Source organism: Cicer arietinum, chromosome 3, assembly GCF_000331145.2.
Source record: "Cicer arietinum cultivar CDC Frontier isolate Library 1 chromosome 3, Cicar.CDCFrontier_v2.0, whole genome shotgun sequence".
Taxonomy (NCBI): domain Eukaryota; kingdom Viridiplantae; phylum Streptophyta; class Magnoliopsida; order Fabales; family Fabaceae; genus Cicer; species Cicer arietinum.
Window position 1 is genome coordinate 71,511,023 of NC_021162.2, and position 21,951 is coordinate 71,532,973.

A 21,951-nucleotide genomic window follows, 5' to 3' on the forward strand; every position below is an offset into this window, starting at 1 on the left:
AGAAGAAGAAGAAGAAGAAGAAGAAGAAGAAGAAGAAGAAGAAGAAGAAGAAGAAGAAGAAGAAGAAGAAGAAGAAGAAGAAGAAGAAGAAGAAGAAGAAGAAGAAGAAGAAGAAGAAGAAGAAGAAGAAGAAGAAGAAGAAGAAGAAGAAGAAGAAGAAGAAGAAGAAGAAGAAGAAGAAGAAGAAGAAGAAGAAGAAGAAGAAGAAGAACGTTGGATGAGTGAATGGGGGCTGCGACTGCGTGAAGAGACCGAAGGAACGAACAAATACCGTTTTTAAATAAGAAGGTTTCTTTGAGAATATGCTTCCGCTTCTTTATTTGTGTTTCATTTCCTTTACCGCTCCCTCTTTCTCTATTCGCTTTTTTCAACTTCCTTACTTTCGTTAATTTTTATTTTATTTTTGTTAGCTTTAATTCATACACAATATTAGTTAGTGTCAAAAATTTATATTATCTATACTGATTTTTTATATTTACAGTGAATGTCAATTAAAAGTTTTTTGTTAATGCTATTTTAGTCATATCAAGTTTTGCATATATTTACATCAGTCAAATGAAAAAATAACAAGTTGTAATTTATTGAGTCTAACAAAAATTTAGTGCCTGCTTTAATCTCTAATTATAAATCAATTATGTGCCGGACTGTTTCTCAAATTAATTCAAGCTTCTAAGTTTTAACATTCTCGTTCCTAGACGTTGTTCCCAAAAAGATTTGGGTAGTGTTGGAGGAGTAGACAATGCTCCCAATAAGATTTGGGAGGTATTGAAGAAAGCTATGGGAGAAGCACACTGTTTTTAAGAAAGCAGCCTGTTGTAATTACGTGATTCAAGGATTTCTTTTTTGCTGACAAAACAAAATAATTTCTTTTTTGTTTTAATCCTATGATTAATGTCTATGAGTTGAGTTTTTGAGGAGAAAAGTGTTGAACATTTTTAATCGGTTAATATTTATATAGGTTATATTAAATTATGTTGTTATTATATAAAATGGACAAGTTTTATTTAATTTTAATTAATTAAAGAGAATGTGTATAAAGAGTATATTATTAACATTATTTTTGTAAAAAATTAAAAGTAAATTTTTTTAGAGAGTTGAATCTATATTTTATTACATATTTGAGATTTTGAAAATAATTAAAGTAATAACATAATAAAACCCCGTATAACATCTCAAATAATATTTTATAATTTTTTTTATTTTGAAAAATAAGTTTCCGCTGTTTTATCCTCCATTCCAAATTATAATAAAGATAATTTAAAAAAAAATTATAATAAAGATAAATTTTAATGTTAACATAAATTTGAGAACAACTTTGAATTTTATAAAATATAATATTCTGTCCTCCAAATCTTTGCAATTTAGAAAGAAAAAAAACAATAAATGGTACAATAAATATTTTACTTTACTCATATCTCTAAAATTCAAACAAAAAAAAACAATAATTTAAAGTATTTTCTCGTCCCTTTTTCTCCACCTCCTTCAACCAAACAAACCGAAACTCAAATTAATTTGAATCTTGATTGTTTTTTGACATGTCACAAATGCCAAGGTAATGATCACCTCAACTTACTTTTATCATAATAATGAATTCGATTAACGTTGCAAAATAAATGATCAACAAGTCAATTTAAAAAATTAAAATTAAATTTGAGTAAAAGATAAATAATTAAAAATATATTTTAACTCAAGATTTAAAGTTTTTTAATTAAATGTTTAAACGGCTTCATTTTTAACTTAAAATTCACATTTGAAGGCTTTATATCTCAATTCTATTTAGAGATGTGTGTAATGTTTATTTAACTCTATTACCCATGGACGGAGTATACAATTAGGCATATGTGAATTTTACAAATTCACTATTTATTATATGTTAGATATTGACATATATATATAACACACCATGCTATTGTTTGTCAAATTTACTATTCAATTGTCGATCAAATTTATGTATTTTCAATCTTCTTGAATGTGGTATATAAATAAATTCAGAATTTATAAATTTGATCAACAATATGTACAACACACCATGCCATTTGATATTATTGTTTGTTATGAGCATGGTTGAATAAATGAAAAAAGATGGAATCAACAATCTAGGATTTAATTTTTTTTAACAACAATAATATTACACCTATATTAAAAATAATGTAAATAATATTGACTAAAGAGTACAATTAGAAAAAAATACATTATTTTTGTTAACAACAATAACATTACACCTATGTTAAAAATAATGTAAATAATATTGATTAAAGAATACTATCAAAAAAAGAAAATGCATTGAATATCGAAAATATCAATTATTTTTTGGATATTTTATTTATTTATAAATATGTCAATTATTTTGAGAATAAAGGAGTATTATTTTGTTCAATTTTCAGCAATAACTAAGTCCCAATTATCCAAAGACAGTAAATTAGCCCTTTTCCCCCTTCCTTTCACCATACAGTACCACGACATTTCCAAATATTGATTGTGCTATTTGAATAGTAGAACTATTGATAATATGATTAAAGAGATATTAAATCAGTTGTGTCTCAAGACAAGTGCAACAACAACATCATTTCACAAATATAAAACAATAATTAACAACTCATGCAATTTAAAGAGCTAGCTAAATCAACACCAATAAGTAAATGCAACTAGAAGAGGGTATGAAGGAGTAAATTTCATGACAGCAACTAGATTAATGCCATCGAGTCGAGGAAATGAAATAACACTTGGGGTTATTAAGCTATGCAATCTTCAGTAGTGGCAAGTGAAGGTGAAAGTGAATTACGCGATTCATCATAATCCTCTCTTAAAGGAGATTGTTCCACCCTAATATCCTCAATCATCTTAACAACTTCCAACATAGTTGGCCTCTTCTCAGGTTGTAAAACAACACAAGCCAACCCAACATTCAACATTGAAACAAGCTCCTCCTCAATGTTCTTGTACCTCAATAGTTCTTGATCAAACACCTCTGATGTCCACTCTTCCTTCACAACCGACCGAACCCATTTAGGAAGATCGGTTTCTTGTTCCTCAAATTCCACATAAGGACGAACTCCTACGGGAGAAGAGTATTGAGAGGAAGGAACTTTTCCTGTCAAAACTTCCAACACCAACACGCCGAAACCATACACGTCTGCCTCTTGTGATAACTTCTTTGCCTCTGCCTGTTCGGGAGCTCTGTACCCACCCAACCTCGCAACCGCATGAGAAGGATTCAACAAAAGTGACAAACCAAAGTCACCTATGCAAGCAACACCATTCTTGTCAAGTAGTACATTGGAAGATTTCACATTCCCATGAGGTATTTTGGCTGCACTATACTCTCCATGAATCCTTGCAAGACCTCTTGCTGCCCCCAACACCAAGCTTATTCTTGTTGTCCAATCTAACGGAATCCTTCCCGGACCACGGTTCCCTAATACAATTCCAAAGCCACAATAATTAAACAAAAAATATAATGATTAAGCCTTATTATCATTACCAAAATCAAGATTTTTTGTCTCCAAAATCATAATTGCGATTGCATCAATGGCATTTTACTGCAACTCTTCTAATATCAAGAACAAACATATATTTAGCAATCACAATTGAACTTAAATTCAAATCTTGACCGAAATTTTTCTTAATTAGACTTTAACTATTTTCCTTTAATATAGGAGGGTAAGACAAAAAAATTCAGCCATTTACTACGATGTGCTTTAAAACATTGTTATTATCTATAGCTTCTATACCATACAGTTAATTAGTATTATTAATTATATGACTAAATTTAGAACACAAAGGTAAAAAGGGAATTAGATTAGACAAACCATGAAGAAGAGAATGCAAGCTTCCATTGGAAAGATAATCATAGACAAGAAGTTTTTCTTCCTTAGCATAATAATAAGCTTTGAGTCTAACAACATTAGGGTGTCTAAGCTTTCCAACAACATCCATATACTGTTCAAACTGATTCCTATCACATGGATTAGCATCCTTAAGTCTCTTAACAGCAACAGTACATCCATCATCAAGAACAGCCCTATAGACAGTTCCCAAACTACCCTTCCCAAGCATCTCCGCCGATGCTCGTAGCAAATCCTCCAACTCAAACTCACTCCTTCTATCGAAAAACACTAATTTACTTCTCTCTGTTTCAGTGTTTCCATCACTATTACTATCCACACCCCCATAACCTTTCTTCTCACTTCCACTGCTACTCTCGCTTTTCCTCTTCCCAATCTCACTATCCATCCCCACCGTTGAATTAGACCTTTTTCCTCTTCCGCAACAATGAGCCACCGCGAATGAAGCCGCCACTACTGCCACCACACAAACCGCCACCACAACCGCCACAATTCCTCCCGGACTCAGCGATTTCCGTTTTCTCGAATGAGTTTCAGATGCAATTGTTCCGTTACTACTTGTTTGTGGTAACGAGCTAGGGTTTGAAGGAACAATTTCATCATCCGAAGGAGGAGATGTTTCGGTGACAGAACAATTCGGTAAAGGCGCCGATCCACAAAGACCGTCGTTGCCGGAGAAGCTTTTGTTTCCGAATTTATTGAGCATTGCATCGGGTAAGTTTCCTTGGAGTTCGTTGTTGGTGATATTTAGTTCTCTGAGATTGACGAGTGAAGAAGAAAGATCGGGAACTTCGCCGGAGAGTTCGTTGTTCTGTAAACGGAGAGTGAGGAGATGATTCAACTTCGTTATTTCTTTTGGAATTTCTCCGTGGATGTTGTTGTCGGAGATATCGAGTCTGATAAGAAGACGTAAAGAGGATATCGCCGGCGGTATCTCGCCGGAGAAGTCATTGCCAGAGAGGTAAAGTAGTTCAAGGTCAGTGCAGTTTAAAAGAGGAACAATGGTTCCGTTCAAGCGGTTATCGTGAAGATCAAGGAAACGCAAGTAGATTAGCGTTGAGAGAGAATCAACGGGACCTCGGAGATTGAAGGAAGGAACAGAGAGAGCAACAACTCTGCCGTTTGGGGAGCATTCGACGCCGCGCCACGCAGCGTTGCAGGCGTCTTCTCCGGTCCAATTACTGACGAGGTAGCCGTGTGAGTCTGTTTGGAGACGGAATTCGGTGAGGGCTTGCGTATCATTCTGCGGTGCAGTTGCACTCTGTGTTGTGAAGAGAAATAACAAGGTTAAGGGTAATGCTAGTGATGTGTTCATGTTATGGTGTGAGAAGGGAGGGAATGATGGTGTGTTTTATGTTTTGAATTTAAAAGGTGGAGACAGAAGGGTGTTTTTGAGAATTTGAGTGAGGAATGAGGAAGAAAAATGTTGCATGATTATGAGAGAGAGTAATGTGTGATGATTGAGATAAAGCACATGTTATTTATTATTACTATATGGTATGGTAATTAGAATTGGGGGAATATATATGATGATTAAAGGTGGGAGGTGATTATGGGATTTAGAAGGTGATGGTCGAGTGTATGATTGTTGTTGTCTACTCCATTAGAGGAAATAGAATGAGTGACAGTATTTAATTTACTTTATCTTTTGTTTGGCTTGTTATGCTAGAGAGGAGAAAATTAATGTTATGTTGGAGGAATTTAGGTATAACAGTAACACAATTATACATAAGAGCAATAGAGTCAGAGATTACTATACTACGAATAACATGAAAAAAAATATATATTATAGTTTTCAAAATAATGAAACTGAAAATTTGAATTGGGTTCATGCAATAATACATAGTGCATGTCTTTTATTATATTTATCCGTGCATTCCCTTTTCTGATGATATGGTTGTGGGGTATAAAAAAGCAATTGAAGCAGAATGGTCCAAAGTTAAACCCTTGCATGCTTTTCAAATAAAACTATTTGGATTTTGGATTTCAACTCAAACCTTGAGTTTGAGTTTGAGTTTGGTCATGGGTTATAAACAATTAAACATTAACCGTAGACATCGTATGACCTAGCGATTTGTCCTTCTATCAATGAGAAATGTTTTTTAAACACAATTTTAAACACAAATACAAATACATATACCGTATACTATACATACTCAATTCTTTCTTCTCTCTATTCTTTTTGGATCAATCAGCTAACTCTTGTGTTGACCTAAATTTTGTTTTTCACATGTATTTCTTACACATTACTCTCCAAATCTACACTTCTTAGATTTTTATTTTATTTTTTTAAATAGATTTTTATTTTATTTTAGTTTTTTTGTTATTTTCTTAGTTGTTTACTCTTGTTGTTCTTGGCTCATACAATGGTTTTCTTGGCTCATACACGGTTTTCTGGGTTTTTTTGTATTTTTTTTTCTGGTTAATTGTGTATACATTATTGATTAATAAAGTACAATATGTGGTTAATGCATTATTTTTGTATAAAAATTAAGGTTGTGAATTGTTAATCCATGTTAACTATTTATGTTTAAACATTAAGTTTCATCACTGTTATTGTTATTGATAGGTCTAACACATTTCATATTTTGTTATTAATGGTGTGCTAATTATGGGTCTTTTTGAGTTTGTTTCTGGTTAATAGTGTAAGTATTATTGGTTAATGATGTACAAATAGTGGTTAATGAATTATTTTTGTCTAAAGAAAGAAGGAGAAATTATGGAAGAAAGGAAGAATGAGAAATTATGGAAGAAAGAAAAGATGAATATGTGAGGTTTATTTTTGTAGAGGAAAACAACAACAAAAAGTGAAAAAAGATAAATAAAGAAGGGGAATATAAAAAAGGGAGGAAATTAAATGAAAAAAAAGACTATTTGGATTTTGGATTTCAACTCAAACCTTGAGTTTGAGTTTGAGTTTGGTCATGGGTTATAAACAATTAAACATTAACCGTAGACATCGTATGACCTAGCGATTTGTCCTTCTATCAATGAGAAATGTTTTTTAAACACAATTTTAAACACAAATACAAATACATATACCGTATACTATACATACTCAATTCTTTCTTCTCTCTATTCTTTTTGGATCAATCAGCTAACTCTTGTGTTGACCTAAATTTTGTTTTTCACATGTATTTCTTACACATTACTCTCCAAATCTACACTTCTTAGATTTTTATTTTATTTTTTTAAATAGATTTTTATTTTATTTTAGTTTTTTTGTTATTTTCTTAGTTGTTTACTCTTGTTGTTCTTGGCTCATACAATGGTTTTCTTGGCTCATACACGGTTTTCTGGGTTTTTTTGTATTTTTTTTTCTGGTTAATTGTGTATACATTATTGATTAATAAAGTACAATATGTGGTTAATGCATTATTTTTGTATAAAAATTAAGGTTGTGAATTGTTAATCCATGTTAACTATTTATGTTTAAACATTAAGTTTCATCACTGTTATTGTTATTGATAGGTCTAACACATTTCATATTTTGTTATTAATGGTGTGCTAATTATGGGTCTTTTTGAGTTTGTTTCTGGTTAATAGTGTAAGTATTATTGGTTAATGATGTACAAATAGTGGTTAATGAATTATTTTTGTCTAAAGAAAGAAGGAGAAATTATGGAAGAAAGGAAGAATGAGAAATTATGGAAGAAAGAAAAGATGAATATGTGAGGTTTATTTTTGTAGAGGAAAACAACAACAAAAAGTGAAAAAAGATAAATAAAGAAGGGGAATATAAAAAAGGGAGGAAATTAAATGAAAAGAAAGATTATGTGGAGGGTCACATGTATTTGTGTTTAAAATTGTGTTCAAATATCACCGCTCTTTATCAATATATATTATAATTATTTAAAAAAAAAGATTTCACCAATCATCGATATAGATAACCATATATAGTCCTTTTATGTCTCTGTTTTATATTTGGATCATGTTAAAATTAAATTTCAAAGCACATAAAATTTTGCTCAATTTAATCTCTCTTCAATCTTCATTATACACCTCCACTTACACTCCTTGTAATAAAGAAAGATGATGGCTAGACATATATAATGGAAAAGAAATACAGTGATAGAAATAAATATAAAGTGAGTGTAAAAAAATCACAATAAACTTAGACTGGATGGGCTTTGATTTATCAATCCCATGGACAAACTTTATAAGCTTTCGTTTTCACCAAACACGTTAAAGTGATTCATTATTTGGTTTGTCTACTGCGTATTCTCTTTTTCATTTGGTGGAAAGAGAAAAGAGGTCTTCAACTTTAAGTCAACAGCAAGCAAAGTCTTTTTCAAATCATACCATAACGATAAATAATCGAATCCAATAATTAACATGTAAATGCAAGGAACATTAATGGTATTCAAACTTAAATATCATGACAAAAGTAGCATCCAATTGACATATATTAATCAAAACGCACCATACATTGTACGATACAGTCGTTCCAAAACATAAATATTACTTGAATTTTCCCTTAATAAGCTGGCATGATTGTGCTTTTATTTTGTTTTCAATTTTTTATAATTATATTTGCATTTTAGTGTGTATTTAGTTTTGTGGTGACGAATTTATAATTTTTTTTATAATAATATGATTTGTAAAAGTAACGTTACTTAAAATAAGTTAAATGTCCAATGAGACTAAAAATAAAATTGAGGTAAAAAAATTAATTTTGAAAGCAAAAACTACAAATTTCAATTTGAAGTTAAAATTAATTCTAGATATAAAATTATTTTTATTCATAAAATTAATTCTAGTTTTACATTCTTTTTTCTCCCTCATGTGTGAGAAGAGAAATAAACACACAAATATTTTTTACTCATTTTTAATTATGTAGATAAAATTTATTAAAATTATTATTGATATCTATCTTTCTTAAAAAATAAGAGAGAAAAGGAGATTGTCAAAACTATAATAAACTAAACTGTGGTGATGATTTTCACAAAAATATAATAACTCATTCTAATTTTCTGAATCCCACTCAGAAAATTGGCACATTTGATAATCCCCCACTGGAATTGGATAGATGGTGGCATGATGGGTAATGCCACATGGGTAGGGGCAAATATCAATGGATGGTACACTGGTGGTATGGTACTGCTTCACATCTCTTCCATTGTGATTGTGATGGGCTCAAAAAAGTGAAGGAAGCTTTTTTTTCCTCTCTCATTGTGAAGAGTTGTCGTTGCATTACTAATTTGTATATTGGCACTAAAGTAAAAGGGGTCATAAAGTAAGAGGAGAGGGTTTGGAGGCGAGATTGGCGTTCTCAATTTAAAAAGCACTTGATATTTTGCTTTCACTAATAAAATTTACAATTTGGTTGGTTTCTGCTGTTAAGTTTATGGTAACTTATTTCAACGTAACTAAAAAAATACAGGAGTTTTATTAGCAAAAATTTGCCTCTACCCCTAAGATAATTAATCTAGATTTTTTATTTTGTTCTTAATTATAAACAATAAAATCAATTTTACTTGTTAGAAAATTTGGTTTAAATTTTTTAAAACACAATTATCATAAAAAATTTGATGGTTCAAATTTTTGTGAACACACATTCATTCTGAAAAATTTTAACTACAATTTTTAGAATGAGTATGTGTTTTGAAAAATTTGAAACACAAGTCTTTCAAAAGAAAAAATTGAAAAGAGTAATTTATAATTTTTGAAGGATTGCACAGTAGCAGTATAATTGAGTTAAAGAGTAAAATTTATCTTTTAAATGTCTAATATTTGTACTTTTTTTAATGAACTTTTGGACGTAAATTTTATTACAAACAATATGAGTAGAATTTAAACTTATGTTAAGAGTTAAGATTTTGCTATATTTTCGGGTACAGAGCATGCATATATGTGATTAATTAACTAAGTGTTTTCCTACCAAGCGATAAAACAAAAGCATTGTAAATTTGTAAGTGCCAATATAAACAATTTAAGTTGTCTTACTATTTTTTTAAATAAATTTTGTGTTAAAAATAGTTTTATTCGAGACATGACAAACATTAATTATGAGAATATCACTTCTATCAAAAATTTGAACTCAAATTCATCACGTTAGAGAGTCTTTTAACTTTTTTTTGTTAGAAGGAATCTTGTTGGTCGTTGTATAGTTATAATTTATTGGGCATGTAATATGCTTGTAGTAGCACTAGTATATGCTTGTACTACAACATGTCTTAGAACACAATTCACATATATTTTTTGGCCAACCCTAACGCTCAACTTCGGAAAGTTCGTTAATCTATTAACACAACTTAAAAGTTAAAAACAGAAATCAGTCAATGGGAGAACACGAACAAACATAAATCAATTGGATGAGACGAACCAAATATTTGGAACGGTTACGGGCGGCGAGAACAATCCCCTTTCTCAATGGTTCTTCGTCGTTCCATTACTTAAGAACACTAGACTGAAGAGTAAAGATATATGTACTATTTCATTTACAAAGTATCACCTAAAACAATCAACTAGGCATCGAAGTGACTACAGATCCCCCACTTAAGAACATTGCTTAAAGGAGCTAGTCACGCGAATCATTTACTAAGACACGGTGTTAGCCTTTTGACAAAAAAAAAAGGCATAGGGTAAGCTTGTCCTTGTTCTTTTCTTTTAAAAGAAAATATTATAATATAAAATCACAATTTATCAAATATATTATTAGATTTATTAGATTGAGTCACAGACTAAGTCGCTCTAGCAGACTATCAACGGTACTATGACCACTCATAACAACCGCTCTCAAAATACCCCAATATGACTACAACATAACAACCCAGAAAGAAAAGGGAGAAGTGACTCAAAGAGCACATAATATAAAAGGAAGAAAAAAGAAAGTTGAGAAATGCATTCAATTTTGGTTTACTTTTCACTTGAAACTCATTATATAGTGATGAAAGCAAACCCACATATATTTTGTATCCAATGTGAGACTTTAGTATGTATAGAGTTGAAACTATTCAAAATATGGGAGTATTTCAATGTGTGATTTTAAAAAAAATTATTTCCAATGTGATACTTGAATTTATTAAGTGAGTTTGATGCAACCATTAGAGAGTGAGAAAAGAAAGTATATTTTTTTTTACTAAGACGTGGTGTTAGCCTTTTAAAAAAATAAAAATAAAAAAAAATAAACAGAGTTAGCCTTGTCCTTGTTCTTTTCTTTTAAAAGAAAATATTATAATAAAGGATGGAACACAATTCGATTCACCAATTTTAAATAATTAAGAAGTTTGTTTTCTAATTGATAGGTTGATTTGCATTGTTTTCAGTATTCCGTTGTCAACAAGTTGAACTACTGAGCGAGCCTGTTCTGCTATGAAATTCATTAAAACAAAACTTTAAAAAAATCATGTTTTAGTAAAATGCAACAAATAACGAAGAAGTTAGCAGCTAGGGGATTAATTTACAGCGGATAAGCTACATATCTTTGACCGAATTGTCTCTTGACTACTTATCTATCTTATGAATCTAGAGAATTGAATGCATCGGATCTTTTTGAAAAATGTAAGCAATATCTTTTTGATAGTTATCACACATATATATCAGCTTACAAATTCAATTTGAAGTGTTTGGTACAATTTGCCATTGAACAAAATGAGAAAAATAAAATGACATAAATAAATAATTTTAATTTATATTTTATTTTTAAAAAATAAGAGATGAATACAATATGTAATTATAAACTTAAGTGCTACTTGTAGAAATATCTAAAAAAAGTAAAAAACATGTGAAAAAACGTTGTGATAAATTCATGAGAAAATAGTATTACTAAAAAGGTATACTTTAATCATATAAGGTTATGTGTTATAAACTATCGGCCATAAGTTAGCTGTTTAACCTTATCAAATAAAATACATTTGATATTTTTGAGGCTGTTTGAATTATTTACAAAGACTTTTAAAATTTTCTTCTAAGATAAGTGAAGAGAAGAAGAGATAGTGATTTGGTGTCTCGTCTCCATTACCTTAATTACTCCTCAACTTAAGTAGTGGAATATTGAGATTTTTTGTAATATTTTCAAAGGAAAGAAAGAGTTATTGTAAGACTTAATTGTATTCAAAAAAGTTTTCAATATGGGATTAGTGATTTTCTTGATGTGCTTGAGAAGGATTTTCTCGATTAGCTATTACTTTGTACCATCTGGAATGCTTACGGTTCCAAAAATCAATAGGTCAATGAATTGCTAATGATGATCGTAACACTAAGTATTATCACTCCAAAATCATTTCTTAGAGTAATGATTCAAAAAATTTACATTAACTTATTAAAAAAATAGCATCATATATGTGACCTAATGCTTTCTTGAGCTACTAAGTAGAGTAGAATGAGTGCACTCATTCTTTTTGCTGAATGTAAACAAGCCCTCTTTCATATGGATCCACACCAGGCCCAATACGAGTATGATTACCCTACTTTGTTATTTAAGCAATGTTGGGACACTGATGCGAATTCTCTTTATACTAGAATGCCAATTAAGCGTAGTATAATCTTTCTCTTATTTCTTGCATTTGTAATAATATCCTTGTGTTGATACCAAAAGCTGACAAGCCTGACTTTGTTTCTCAATTCTTTTTTATTGCTTTGTGTTGTGTAACTTACAAAATTATTATGGAAGTTGTTAATAAAATCAAGTAATTATTGAATGATATTATTTCTCGTTATCAATCGATTTTTATTCTAAACCGTAACACCCACTAATATTATTGTGGCAGGAAATTGTGCATCATTCATTCATTTTTCTCCATTGATGTCGTCTTGATATGAAGATATGTGTTTGATAATTCACATATGTCCTGAATTGTTTAGTCCATAATTAAAAATGACTTGATCGATAATTAACAAATCTATCTAAATGATAATATATATATATATATATATTCTTCACATCAATGTCGACATTAACCTCTTTATTTGGACTTTCGTGACTAATATGACATAACTATTTTATATATTTTATTTATATAATTATGCATACAATATTTTATATATTTTTATTTATATCAAATTCGATCTAAATAAAACTTCAAAAATAAAAATGTCAATCCTAATGGCAAAAATAACAATTAATAAAAAAAACTATGTTATACATTTTTATTTATATTATTCGGACAACTTTTTGAAATAATAATTTGCAAAAAATGTGAAGAGATTATCATTGCCATGCAAGGGTTACTACGCTAGTTGCACTAAAATAGCAAAAGCACGTCAACATACAAATAAAAGCTAAAATACTAAGCTAGCTTAAAATTTTCATAAGAAAAGCTAAAGATAAATAATAACTAAATTTTGACAACATAACCTAGATTTTCGTTTTGACAGAATACAAAATAATCCCGATCATTATCACAAACAAACAAATTGAGGATCTTTTGGGATGGAGAGGAGAGATACCCCTCACAGCTGCCCCTATTATAGTCATTTGTTGCTTATGATGTACTAATTCCTCGCTTAATATATCAAAATAAATAAATATACATCAATTTTTTCAACTCATTTTCATTTATATTTTAATATAAAAGTGGCTGAACTTAAATAAACTCAATCCCGAACTTTATGTCTGGTAGTAAAAAAAAAACTCAGATTGTACATTCAATCTTTGTTAGTATTATTGAAGAAGCTAGCATGTAAAATTCTTTTTTAATGTTGATTGAATCTTAAAATAATTTTTATTTTAGAGTGAGGCATCAACCCTATCTTAAATTGTGTTTATAAAAAAATAAATTAAAATTCATTGATAGTTATAGTTAAGTAAATATCTAACTAGAAGAGTAATTTTCCTCAGTTTTTAATTATAAACATTATTTGAGAAAAAAATCTTAATGATAAATATAAAACAATACTCTTTCAAATTACTAAGGGTGTTTAATATTTATAAATATATCCATATTAATATTAATTTATTTTAAAATATTATAAATCTAATTAAAGACGTTCAAGTACATATAATTTTACAAACATTTATTTATAAAGTATAAAATGAATATATTAAACCATACATATTTAATTTGTTAATACACGTAAAAAAAAAGTAGCGAGTAGTTAAGAAAGGAATGGAGGTAATAATTATCATGCCCTGTGTGTTTTATAATTATTTTTTAATGAGATCATGGCTTACTTTTACGGTAACTAAAAATGAATTAATTAACCATCATATTATATTATATTATATTATATTATATTATATTATATTATATTATATTATATTATATTATATTATATTATATTATATTATATTATATTATATTATATTTTATATATATATATATATATATATATATATATATATATATATTAGGATTTATCCAAAATATAATGAAACATAAAAAAAATTAAATATAAATTTTCTTAGAAGTTATAACGTAAAACTACTAAATTTTTCACGAAAAGTTATTTTTTAGACATTTTATAATAAAATATTAATTAAAATAATTAATTTTGTATCATATTTTTTTAATATATAATCAAATTGATTAATTAAAATTTGTGAAGAAAGTATTAGTTTTAAATTAACAAAATATTGTTATTAGATTTAAAAATTTTAAAATATGAAATTACCTTTTTATTAAGTATGATAGTTTTTTGGAAACCTTTCTATCAAATACAAAATTATTTATTTTTGGAGATCTAAATTGGTTGCTTCACTGTTCTTACCTATGGACTGATTCTAATATATATATATATATATATATATATATATATATATAAGAGGATCGTTAACTTCAAGAGTATTAGTAAAAATTAAGGTGTTTTATATATATAGAATAAGAAAAAGGTATACTTTTGTATTAGTAAAAATTTAAAGCAAGAGAATGACACCCCAATTCAAAATAGAAAAAATTTAAGGTCTCTCTTTTTTTTTTGTGGATGAAATAAATAAAAGGTTATGAAATATACTTCGTTGAAGGTAAAGAAAGATCCTGAAACTATACAAACACGTACAAAATATGCATTTAGTCTTTTTTATTTGAAAATAAAAAATTATAAATTGAACACCCAATATTCTCCACTTGTAAGTACATAGATGAATCCCTCAATCCTGTGGGACTTAAGTGAGTGACAAACTGATTTTAAGAATTTTAACGCAATTGTATATATAAATTTGAGTTGAAATTTAAAACATTGATTAAATTAGAAAGAGACTTTTATCATTTTCTCTCTCTCTCTCTCTCTCTCTCGATAAAAAAGTATATTATTTAAGTGACTCCTGCACAAAATCATGTGTACTAAACTATGAAAATGGTATAATCTTGGCATCTTTAAAAGTATAATTTTGGCTGGCAACTGGGGAGATAAGTTTGACTCTTGTGGGAAGTGTACATTAAACATTTGTTTATAAGTACTATAGCCTAGTGATAAAAGAGGAAACAAAATTTGCAGCTGCAAATTATACAATGAGTTAATTAACAAATTACGAAGAAACCATGGAATTCCCTTCCCAACTTATTATTCTACTACTCTTGTCTTTCCCCGTATTCCTCTTCCTCCTCAACCGCCGTCGGAAAATATCGGCCACCAAAAACCGCCGCCTACCACCTGGACCACCGGGATGGCCCATATTTGGAAACATGTTCCAACTTGGAGAAATGCCTCACCGCACACTCACAAACTTAAGAGAAAAATATGGTCCAATTTTATGGCTCAAAATTGGCGCCGTAAACACAATGGCTATACTCTCAGCCAAAGAAGCCACAATATTTTTCAAAAACCACGACCACGCTTTCTCAGATAGAACCGTAATTGAAACCATGCGTGTCCATAATTACGACAAGTCATCATTAGCTTTGGCTCCATACGGCTCCTATTGGCGCCTAATGCGCCGGCTCGTAACTGTCGATATGTTGGTCCTAAAACGCATAAACGACACCGTTTCAATTCGCCGAAAATGCGTAAATGACATGCTCGCGTGGGTTGCAAAAGAAGCGCGCGCGCGTGAGTTGGAAGATGGTCGTGGACTCCACGTGGCGCGTTTTATTTTCTTCATGAGTTTTAACATGTTTGGGAATTTAATGTTGTCGCGGGATTTGTTTGACATGGAATCTGAAAATGGGTCCGAGTTTTTCGCGGCGGTTATGGGGATGATGGAGTGGACTGGACATGCTAACGTGGCGGATTTGTTTCCTTGGTTGAGGTGGTTGGACCCACAAGGACTTAGGAGGAAAATGGATAGGGATATGGGAAAAGCTCTTGAAATTGCTTCCACGTTTGTGAAAGAGCGTTTGGAGGTGGAGCGTGATGAGGTATCGAGAGATTTCTTGGATGTTTTGCTTGAGTTTCAAAGAAATGAGAACCAACATGCACTCAATATCTCAGATAAAGATCTCAACATTTTCATCTTGGTAATATATACTTCCACCTTTCCTATATTACGAGCTTGTTACAGTTTTATTTCTAAATAAATAAATAAATATATATGTTTTCAGTTGATATATTTAGAGAGACTAAAAATATATTTAATCTAATCAGCCATACTAATAATAATGAATTAATTAATATAATCATTTGATCGATTTTAATATGTGATGTTAATATTCAGGAAATGTTCTTGGCTGGGTCAGAAACAACGACCAGCACAATTGAATGGGCAATGACGGAGCTATTATGCAACTCTAATTGTATGTTAAAGGTTAAAACTGAGCTTAGTTCATTAATTGGGACTAAAGATGTTGAAGAGAGTGACATAGACAAGCTTCCTTACCTACAGGCTATAGTTAAAGAAACACTAAGGTTACATCCTCCAATTCCACTTCTTGTCCCACGAAAAGCGGTACAAGACACAGACTTCATAGGATACTTCATACCAAAAGACACACAAGTGTTTGTGAATACTTGGGCAATTGGAAGAGATCCAGATGTTTGGGATGAACCTTTAGTTTTTAAACCCGAGAGGTTTTATGGTTGCAATATTAATAATAAGATTGATTATAAAGGGCAAAATTATGAGTTGATCCCATTTGGAGCTGGAAGAAGAATGTGCGCGGGTGTGCCTTTGGCTCATAGAGTGCTTCACCTTGTGTTGGGATCATTGCTACATCGATTTGACTGGGAGCTTGATAGCAATGTTACGCCTTCAACTATTGATATGAAAGATAGGCTTGGTATAACCATGCGAAAATTTCAACCTTTGCTTGCTGTGCCCAAATTAGTTGCTTCTTAATCATTGTTATTTAATGATTTATTCTATAAATAAATCAGTGTTTTTTAGTTCAACTTATATAAATGTCAACTTCTTAAATTCAACTTAATGTCTTGACTTTGAACGTGATATGTTTCAATTGTGTGTATATATAGTTATATTATTTCATCTATATATAAATAAAAAATATATATCAGAATATTAATGGTAGATTGGTGTGCATATATAAAAATAATATGGAGAATAAAACTATGAATTCTTCTTCTTTTTGTTTATTGATAAAATAATATAATTATAGTAGAAGTTAACACACACAAAATGAATGAAGCGAATTCTATATGATGCAACAATGGTGTATAGTAGTAGGCTGCAAAAACATTAGATTATGAGGGGAAAAACATTTATATTTAATATTATAATATTTTAATATTTTATTGTATAAATAACATAATTAAGTGGTATAATTATAGGTTCAACAAGATATATATACACTTGAATTTTTCATACACTCATTTAATATTTCATTTTATTTTATTTTCTCTTTTCTGATCACATTATCAACACATAAGATAGATTACACCACTCTTTTGTTATCTTCTTATCTATCAAAATGTATATATCTTTATATGGGTGTCCATCAAATATTTTTCTTTTAAATTTCAGTTAATGTAATGCTTTTTATGATGTTTATTCTTGACAGTTGAATTAATTTTCTTAGTATCTTTTTAATGTTTCTACTGATTTAATTTTATATAGGTTTTGAAAGCGAAATTCAACTAATTTAATTACAAAATTTTCAAAATTTCGTCTATACTACAATGCCTTCATGACACAATAAAATAAGTCTTTGGTTTGTTATTCTCTTTACACGGGCTTGTCAAAATGCACAGTGACAAAGCTATTATAGAAATGGATTGCAAAGTTGTTGTTGACTTATTATATATGCCACTAATAGTAATATTTTGGAACTAGGTCAAATTATTTTTGAATGTAAAAAAGGAACTCTTCTAATTATTAACCTTTATGGAATGGAGTTTGTTTGGAGACAAATAAATTAAGTTAATTGTTAATCATCTAGTGAGAGGCAATTGGGTTCGGAGCTAGCCTCTAAGTTAATTTTTTATCTTGTATTGCTTTTTTAATTATTGATGAACGCCATTAATGTCTTTACTAAAAAGGTATCCATGCTTAATTTCTATTTCTATTTTATTTTTGTAAAATATTTTTTACCAATTAAATTAATACTTTTAATTTAATAATTTTATTTCACAAAATACTTTTTTATTAAAAAAAAAATTATTTCACTAAAATCACCGAGACTAGTTACGACTGAGATTGCCCTTAGTAGACTATCGCCTGTTAACATAAATAAATTAACTTATAATTTATTGAGTTAGTTTATAAGTTTTTTTTATCAAATTAAAATTAATATGAGTGGTTGAATTCACTTATCTATTTAAAATCGTGGCAGTTCATCTGTTTTTTCTAGTGAAAAACTTATCATCACACACTTCTGTAATGGCACATAGCTCAGTGATGTCCTCCCTTGAATATACCATATCCATGAATACCTTATCCAAATCAAGATCTCGAAGCCAAAGGAGAGCATATAAAATCGATTACCTATATAGCTGCAATAGGAAGACAATGTCTGATCCACATTGTGCGAGTTGCATAAAACCTACTATTGATTAGAGTTCCTTACGTGGAAAAATAGATAAATCACCATTTAAATCCTTAAAATTGTAGGACGCTTACGTTTTGGTGACTTAATCAAAAATTACAGTTGCTTTTTAACTATCAAAACATCATTTAAAATTTAATTTTTGACGTTGTAATGATCATTGATTATTTTGATAGGAAATTTAAATACTATTTTTAATGATTCAAAAATAAATCTGAGTATTCAATTGAGTCATGAATCAAAGTGATATCGTTTTATATTTTTAGTGTTTAAAATGATTATTTATCCTTTGAAAAATATTTACTATTATTAGAGTAAAGAAATATTTTGGATCTTTAAAAAAAAAAAAACAGAATAAATTAGTTACAGACAAAAAAAAATTGTAGACAAAATTATATCTAGACATATAGTCTTTTTATCATTTTTTTTTATTTGTTTTTGAACCGTGACTGAATTATGACATCTCATATAATGGTTAGGATATATTGTATACAAAAATAATGAACTCAATGATTTTTTCTATTTATTTAAAAACATGAACTCTTATGTATTTTTTAAGTCATGTAGAACTACCATCATTAAAGATTTAACGATACATGTCATATGTCTTCATACATATCAATAACAATTAATGTTGTTTTTTTTTGTAGGTATAAAAAATCGCTTTATTCTTATTTTAAAATATTAAATTGGATGATATTCCAAAATGTTGTAACTATCTGAATGATAACATAAACCAAACAACTTGGGAATCTTTTTGGTTTGGAGGGTAGAGATACCACTCCTGGCCCCTTTTATTTTCAGTTGTTCACTATGAGATTTGGCTTCCACTTATTTTAAAATTCTACTATAAGTAATCATATGGTTAGGTAAACATCTGAAAAGAGTCGTCACTATTAAAATATGTGTTTGTTTATCTTTTTTGAGTCAATTGATCGAGATTATAGTTAATTAACTTATAAACTGATTCAACCATACAGTTTGCATCCAAAATATTTTGTCTAGACAATTGATTAGTTTTATTTATAGCAGAACGCAACAAAATTACAACGGAGTTCAGGTTGGAAACGGAATCTCCTCAGAACTCCCTTCCTCCATCTACACATCTCTATCGAATAATGATGCAAGACAAATTTTTGGCTTAAATATGTATATTTTTTTTGCAAAATAAACTGTGATGTTTTGTGAATTGAAAACATTAAAAAAAATTATATAGAAGTGTTATGACACACTAGTAGTTTTATAAGGATGAACTATAAATGTGTGATAAGAGTATTTAATTTTTTAAAAGGGATATAATGCACTCAAACCAACCACAATAAACGTGTCGTTGGTTGTTTGGGTGGAATTTGAGTTATGAGGTGTATTATTTTTTAAAATCTAACAAATTTAATATTTATTTTTTAATGCGTGCTTTTTCTCTCTCTAGATTGTTTTTGACACGTGTTGTCCGATGAGATCAGATGTTGAATTCATCTCTAAATATAAAATTTCACTCAATTCACAAATCACACCAACACTCCAAAATAAATTTGAGTAATTTTCATTCTTCTCCATTTTCTGCTTTTATAATTCTATAATAGTTTTCTATAATGCGATAGAGTATCAATACAATGTTACTGAGCTGTTTTATCCTGGTAATATCGTGATTGATAGTATGTCTTGTAAATTTTGAGCATTGTTGCAAAATGCCTTAAATAGAGCGGCCTATCAAGTCATTAATATATTCGGTGGTTGAAAATTATTTTTCAAATAGCTTTTCGAAACTCAAAAACAATATAATCATCTAAGTTAGATTATATTTACATCATTAGTCTTTTGTGTCATTTTAAATAACGACTATTGCAATTGAAAACATATTATCATTAGAAATTTTGTCAAACATTGCAACAAGAATTAACTCATACTAATCTATTAAAAAATAATCATCAAATTTTATTAACGGTATATATTTCTTGATTTTTTACAAATATTTAGACACATATATGACCTCTAAAAACTTTGTAATAAAGGTCTATTCACGTAATAAATATCATTAACTTCATTTACTTGTAAAATAGTTAGGATATTCAACTTATTATGGTGTTTCAGTGATATCTTAATAGTAATTCAAGAAAATTGTTAAATTTAGTAAACTACATACGTAATTTAATATAACTTAAAAGTTAATAATGAAAATAAAATATAATTTAAATGACTAAATTGGAAAATAAAATGTTAAAGGATGTACTATAAAATTGTATTAAACTTAAAGAACTCAAGTGTTATAAAAAAAATAAGAAAAGCAAATTATTACTTTCCTGAAACATAAATGACCTCATTATGTATTTTGCTTATATTTTTTGTTTTTTTTATTTCTTACCTAATATTTACTATGGTCTTTTTTTAATTAATTTTATCTTTTATCTTTTGTTAATGATGAATTTTAATCATTTTTATAATCATAACAAAAGCGATAACAAGATATGATCATTGAGATCCCTTTTAACAATTGTTCTTATGTGTTTGCAATAATATCATTTCAAAAAATATTTTTTTAACTCATTAATAGATCCGCATTTGAAAAAATTCTCATTGCATGATTTGATACATATGTAACCTATAGTTGTTTGAAATAATTATGATTAAAAGAACTAATATTAATTATTTATAAAAGATAATAATTAAATTAAAAAGTATTACTTCAAAATCAATAGTATATTTGTTATATGCAATTTATAAAAACGTTAGTAAAACAATGGCTTCGCCCGGACTCGAACCGGAGACCTTCAGTGTGTTAGACTGACGTGATAACCAACTACACCACGAAACCATGATGTTAATGTAATTGAAATACCTCTATATCTTTACTAGATAAAGTATAAAGATATATATGATGCAGCTCACTGCATGCAACCACTATTCTCACAAAAATAATAAAACAAACACATTACAAAAATATAATTTTAATATTAGTGGAAATAATAGAAACATTTGCAGCATCTATATCTTCATCTCATATAATAGAATATACACTATTAGCCACTTCAAGGAGACTAGGACTCAAACCATGTTCTCTTAACTAGGGTCCGGGTGTTTTACTACTTCGAGTCTTCAACCAATCTTATATTGGTCTGAGAGGATTAAATTACATGATAGTATTATTCAAACTTTACAATTGGATAGAAGTACTATTAACTACTTTTAATCAATTAAATTATAAGGATACAACTTTATTTATATAATTAATTTATCTAACTCAATCATTTATTTATTTGTATAATTAGCTACTTTTGTATATGATGCTGACA

At 28.9% G+C, this 21,951-nt stretch overlaps 2 protein-coding genes and 1 non-coding gene across 3 annotated transcripts; 1 reads left to right on the forward strand and 2 right to left on the reverse strand.

Moving 5' to 3' along the window:
- Positions 1 to 2,490: 2,490 nt before the first annotated feature.
- LOC101494569 (leucine-rich repeat receptor-like protein kinase PXC1) lies at positions 2,491 to 5,285 on the reverse strand. The gene is made up of 2 exons (XM_004494074.4): positions 3,810 to 5,285; positions 2,491 to 3,415 (listed from the first exon to the last, which is right to left on the reverse strand). The coding sequence occupies exons 1-2, from the start codon at positions 5,158 to 5,160 to the stop codon at positions 2,733 to 2,735; spliced, it is 2,034 nt and encodes a 677-aa protein (XP_004494131.1). The 5' UTR covers positions 5,161 to 5,285; the 3' UTR covers positions 2,491 to 2,732.
- Positions 5,286 to 14,970: 9,685 nt separating this feature from the next.
- LOC101494883 (cytochrome P450 76A1) lies at positions 14,971 to 17,187 on the forward strand. Its single transcript, XM_004494075.4, has 2 exons — positions 14,971 to 16,180; positions 16,378 to 17,187. The coding sequence occupies exons 1-2, from the start codon at positions 15,266 to 15,268 to the stop codon at positions 16,996 to 16,998; spliced, it is 1,536 nt and encodes a 511-aa protein (XP_004494132.1). The 5' UTR covers positions 14,971 to 15,265; the 3' UTR covers positions 16,999 to 17,187.
- Positions 17,188 to 21,399: 4,212 nt separating this feature from the next.
- TRNAV-AAC (transfer RNA valine (anticodon AAC)) lies at positions 21,400 to 21,473 on the reverse strand. The gene has a single exon. It is a non-coding gene; the product is annotated as a tRNA-Val (tRNA).
- Positions 21,474 to 21,951: the final 478 nt, after the last annotated feature.

Bases quoted from the DNA above. Each gene is read 5' to 3' on its own strand.
- LOC101494883 (XM_004494075.4), top strand. From the start codon at position 15,266: ATGGAATTCCCTTCCCAACTTATTATTCTACTACTCTTGTCTTTCCCC. The intron at 16,181-16,377 runs GTAATATATACT...GTTAATATTCAG, and splicing joins ATCTCAACATTTTCATCTTG to GAAATGTTCTTGGCTGGGTC.
- LOC101494569 (XM_004494074.4), bottom strand. From the start codon at position 5,160: ATGAACACATCACTAGCATTACCCTTAACCTTGTTATTTCTCTTCACA. The intron at 3,416-3,809 runs GTTTGTCTAATC...GAATTGTATTAG, and splicing joins CTTGCATTCTCTTCTTCATG to GGAACCGTGGTCCGGGAAGG.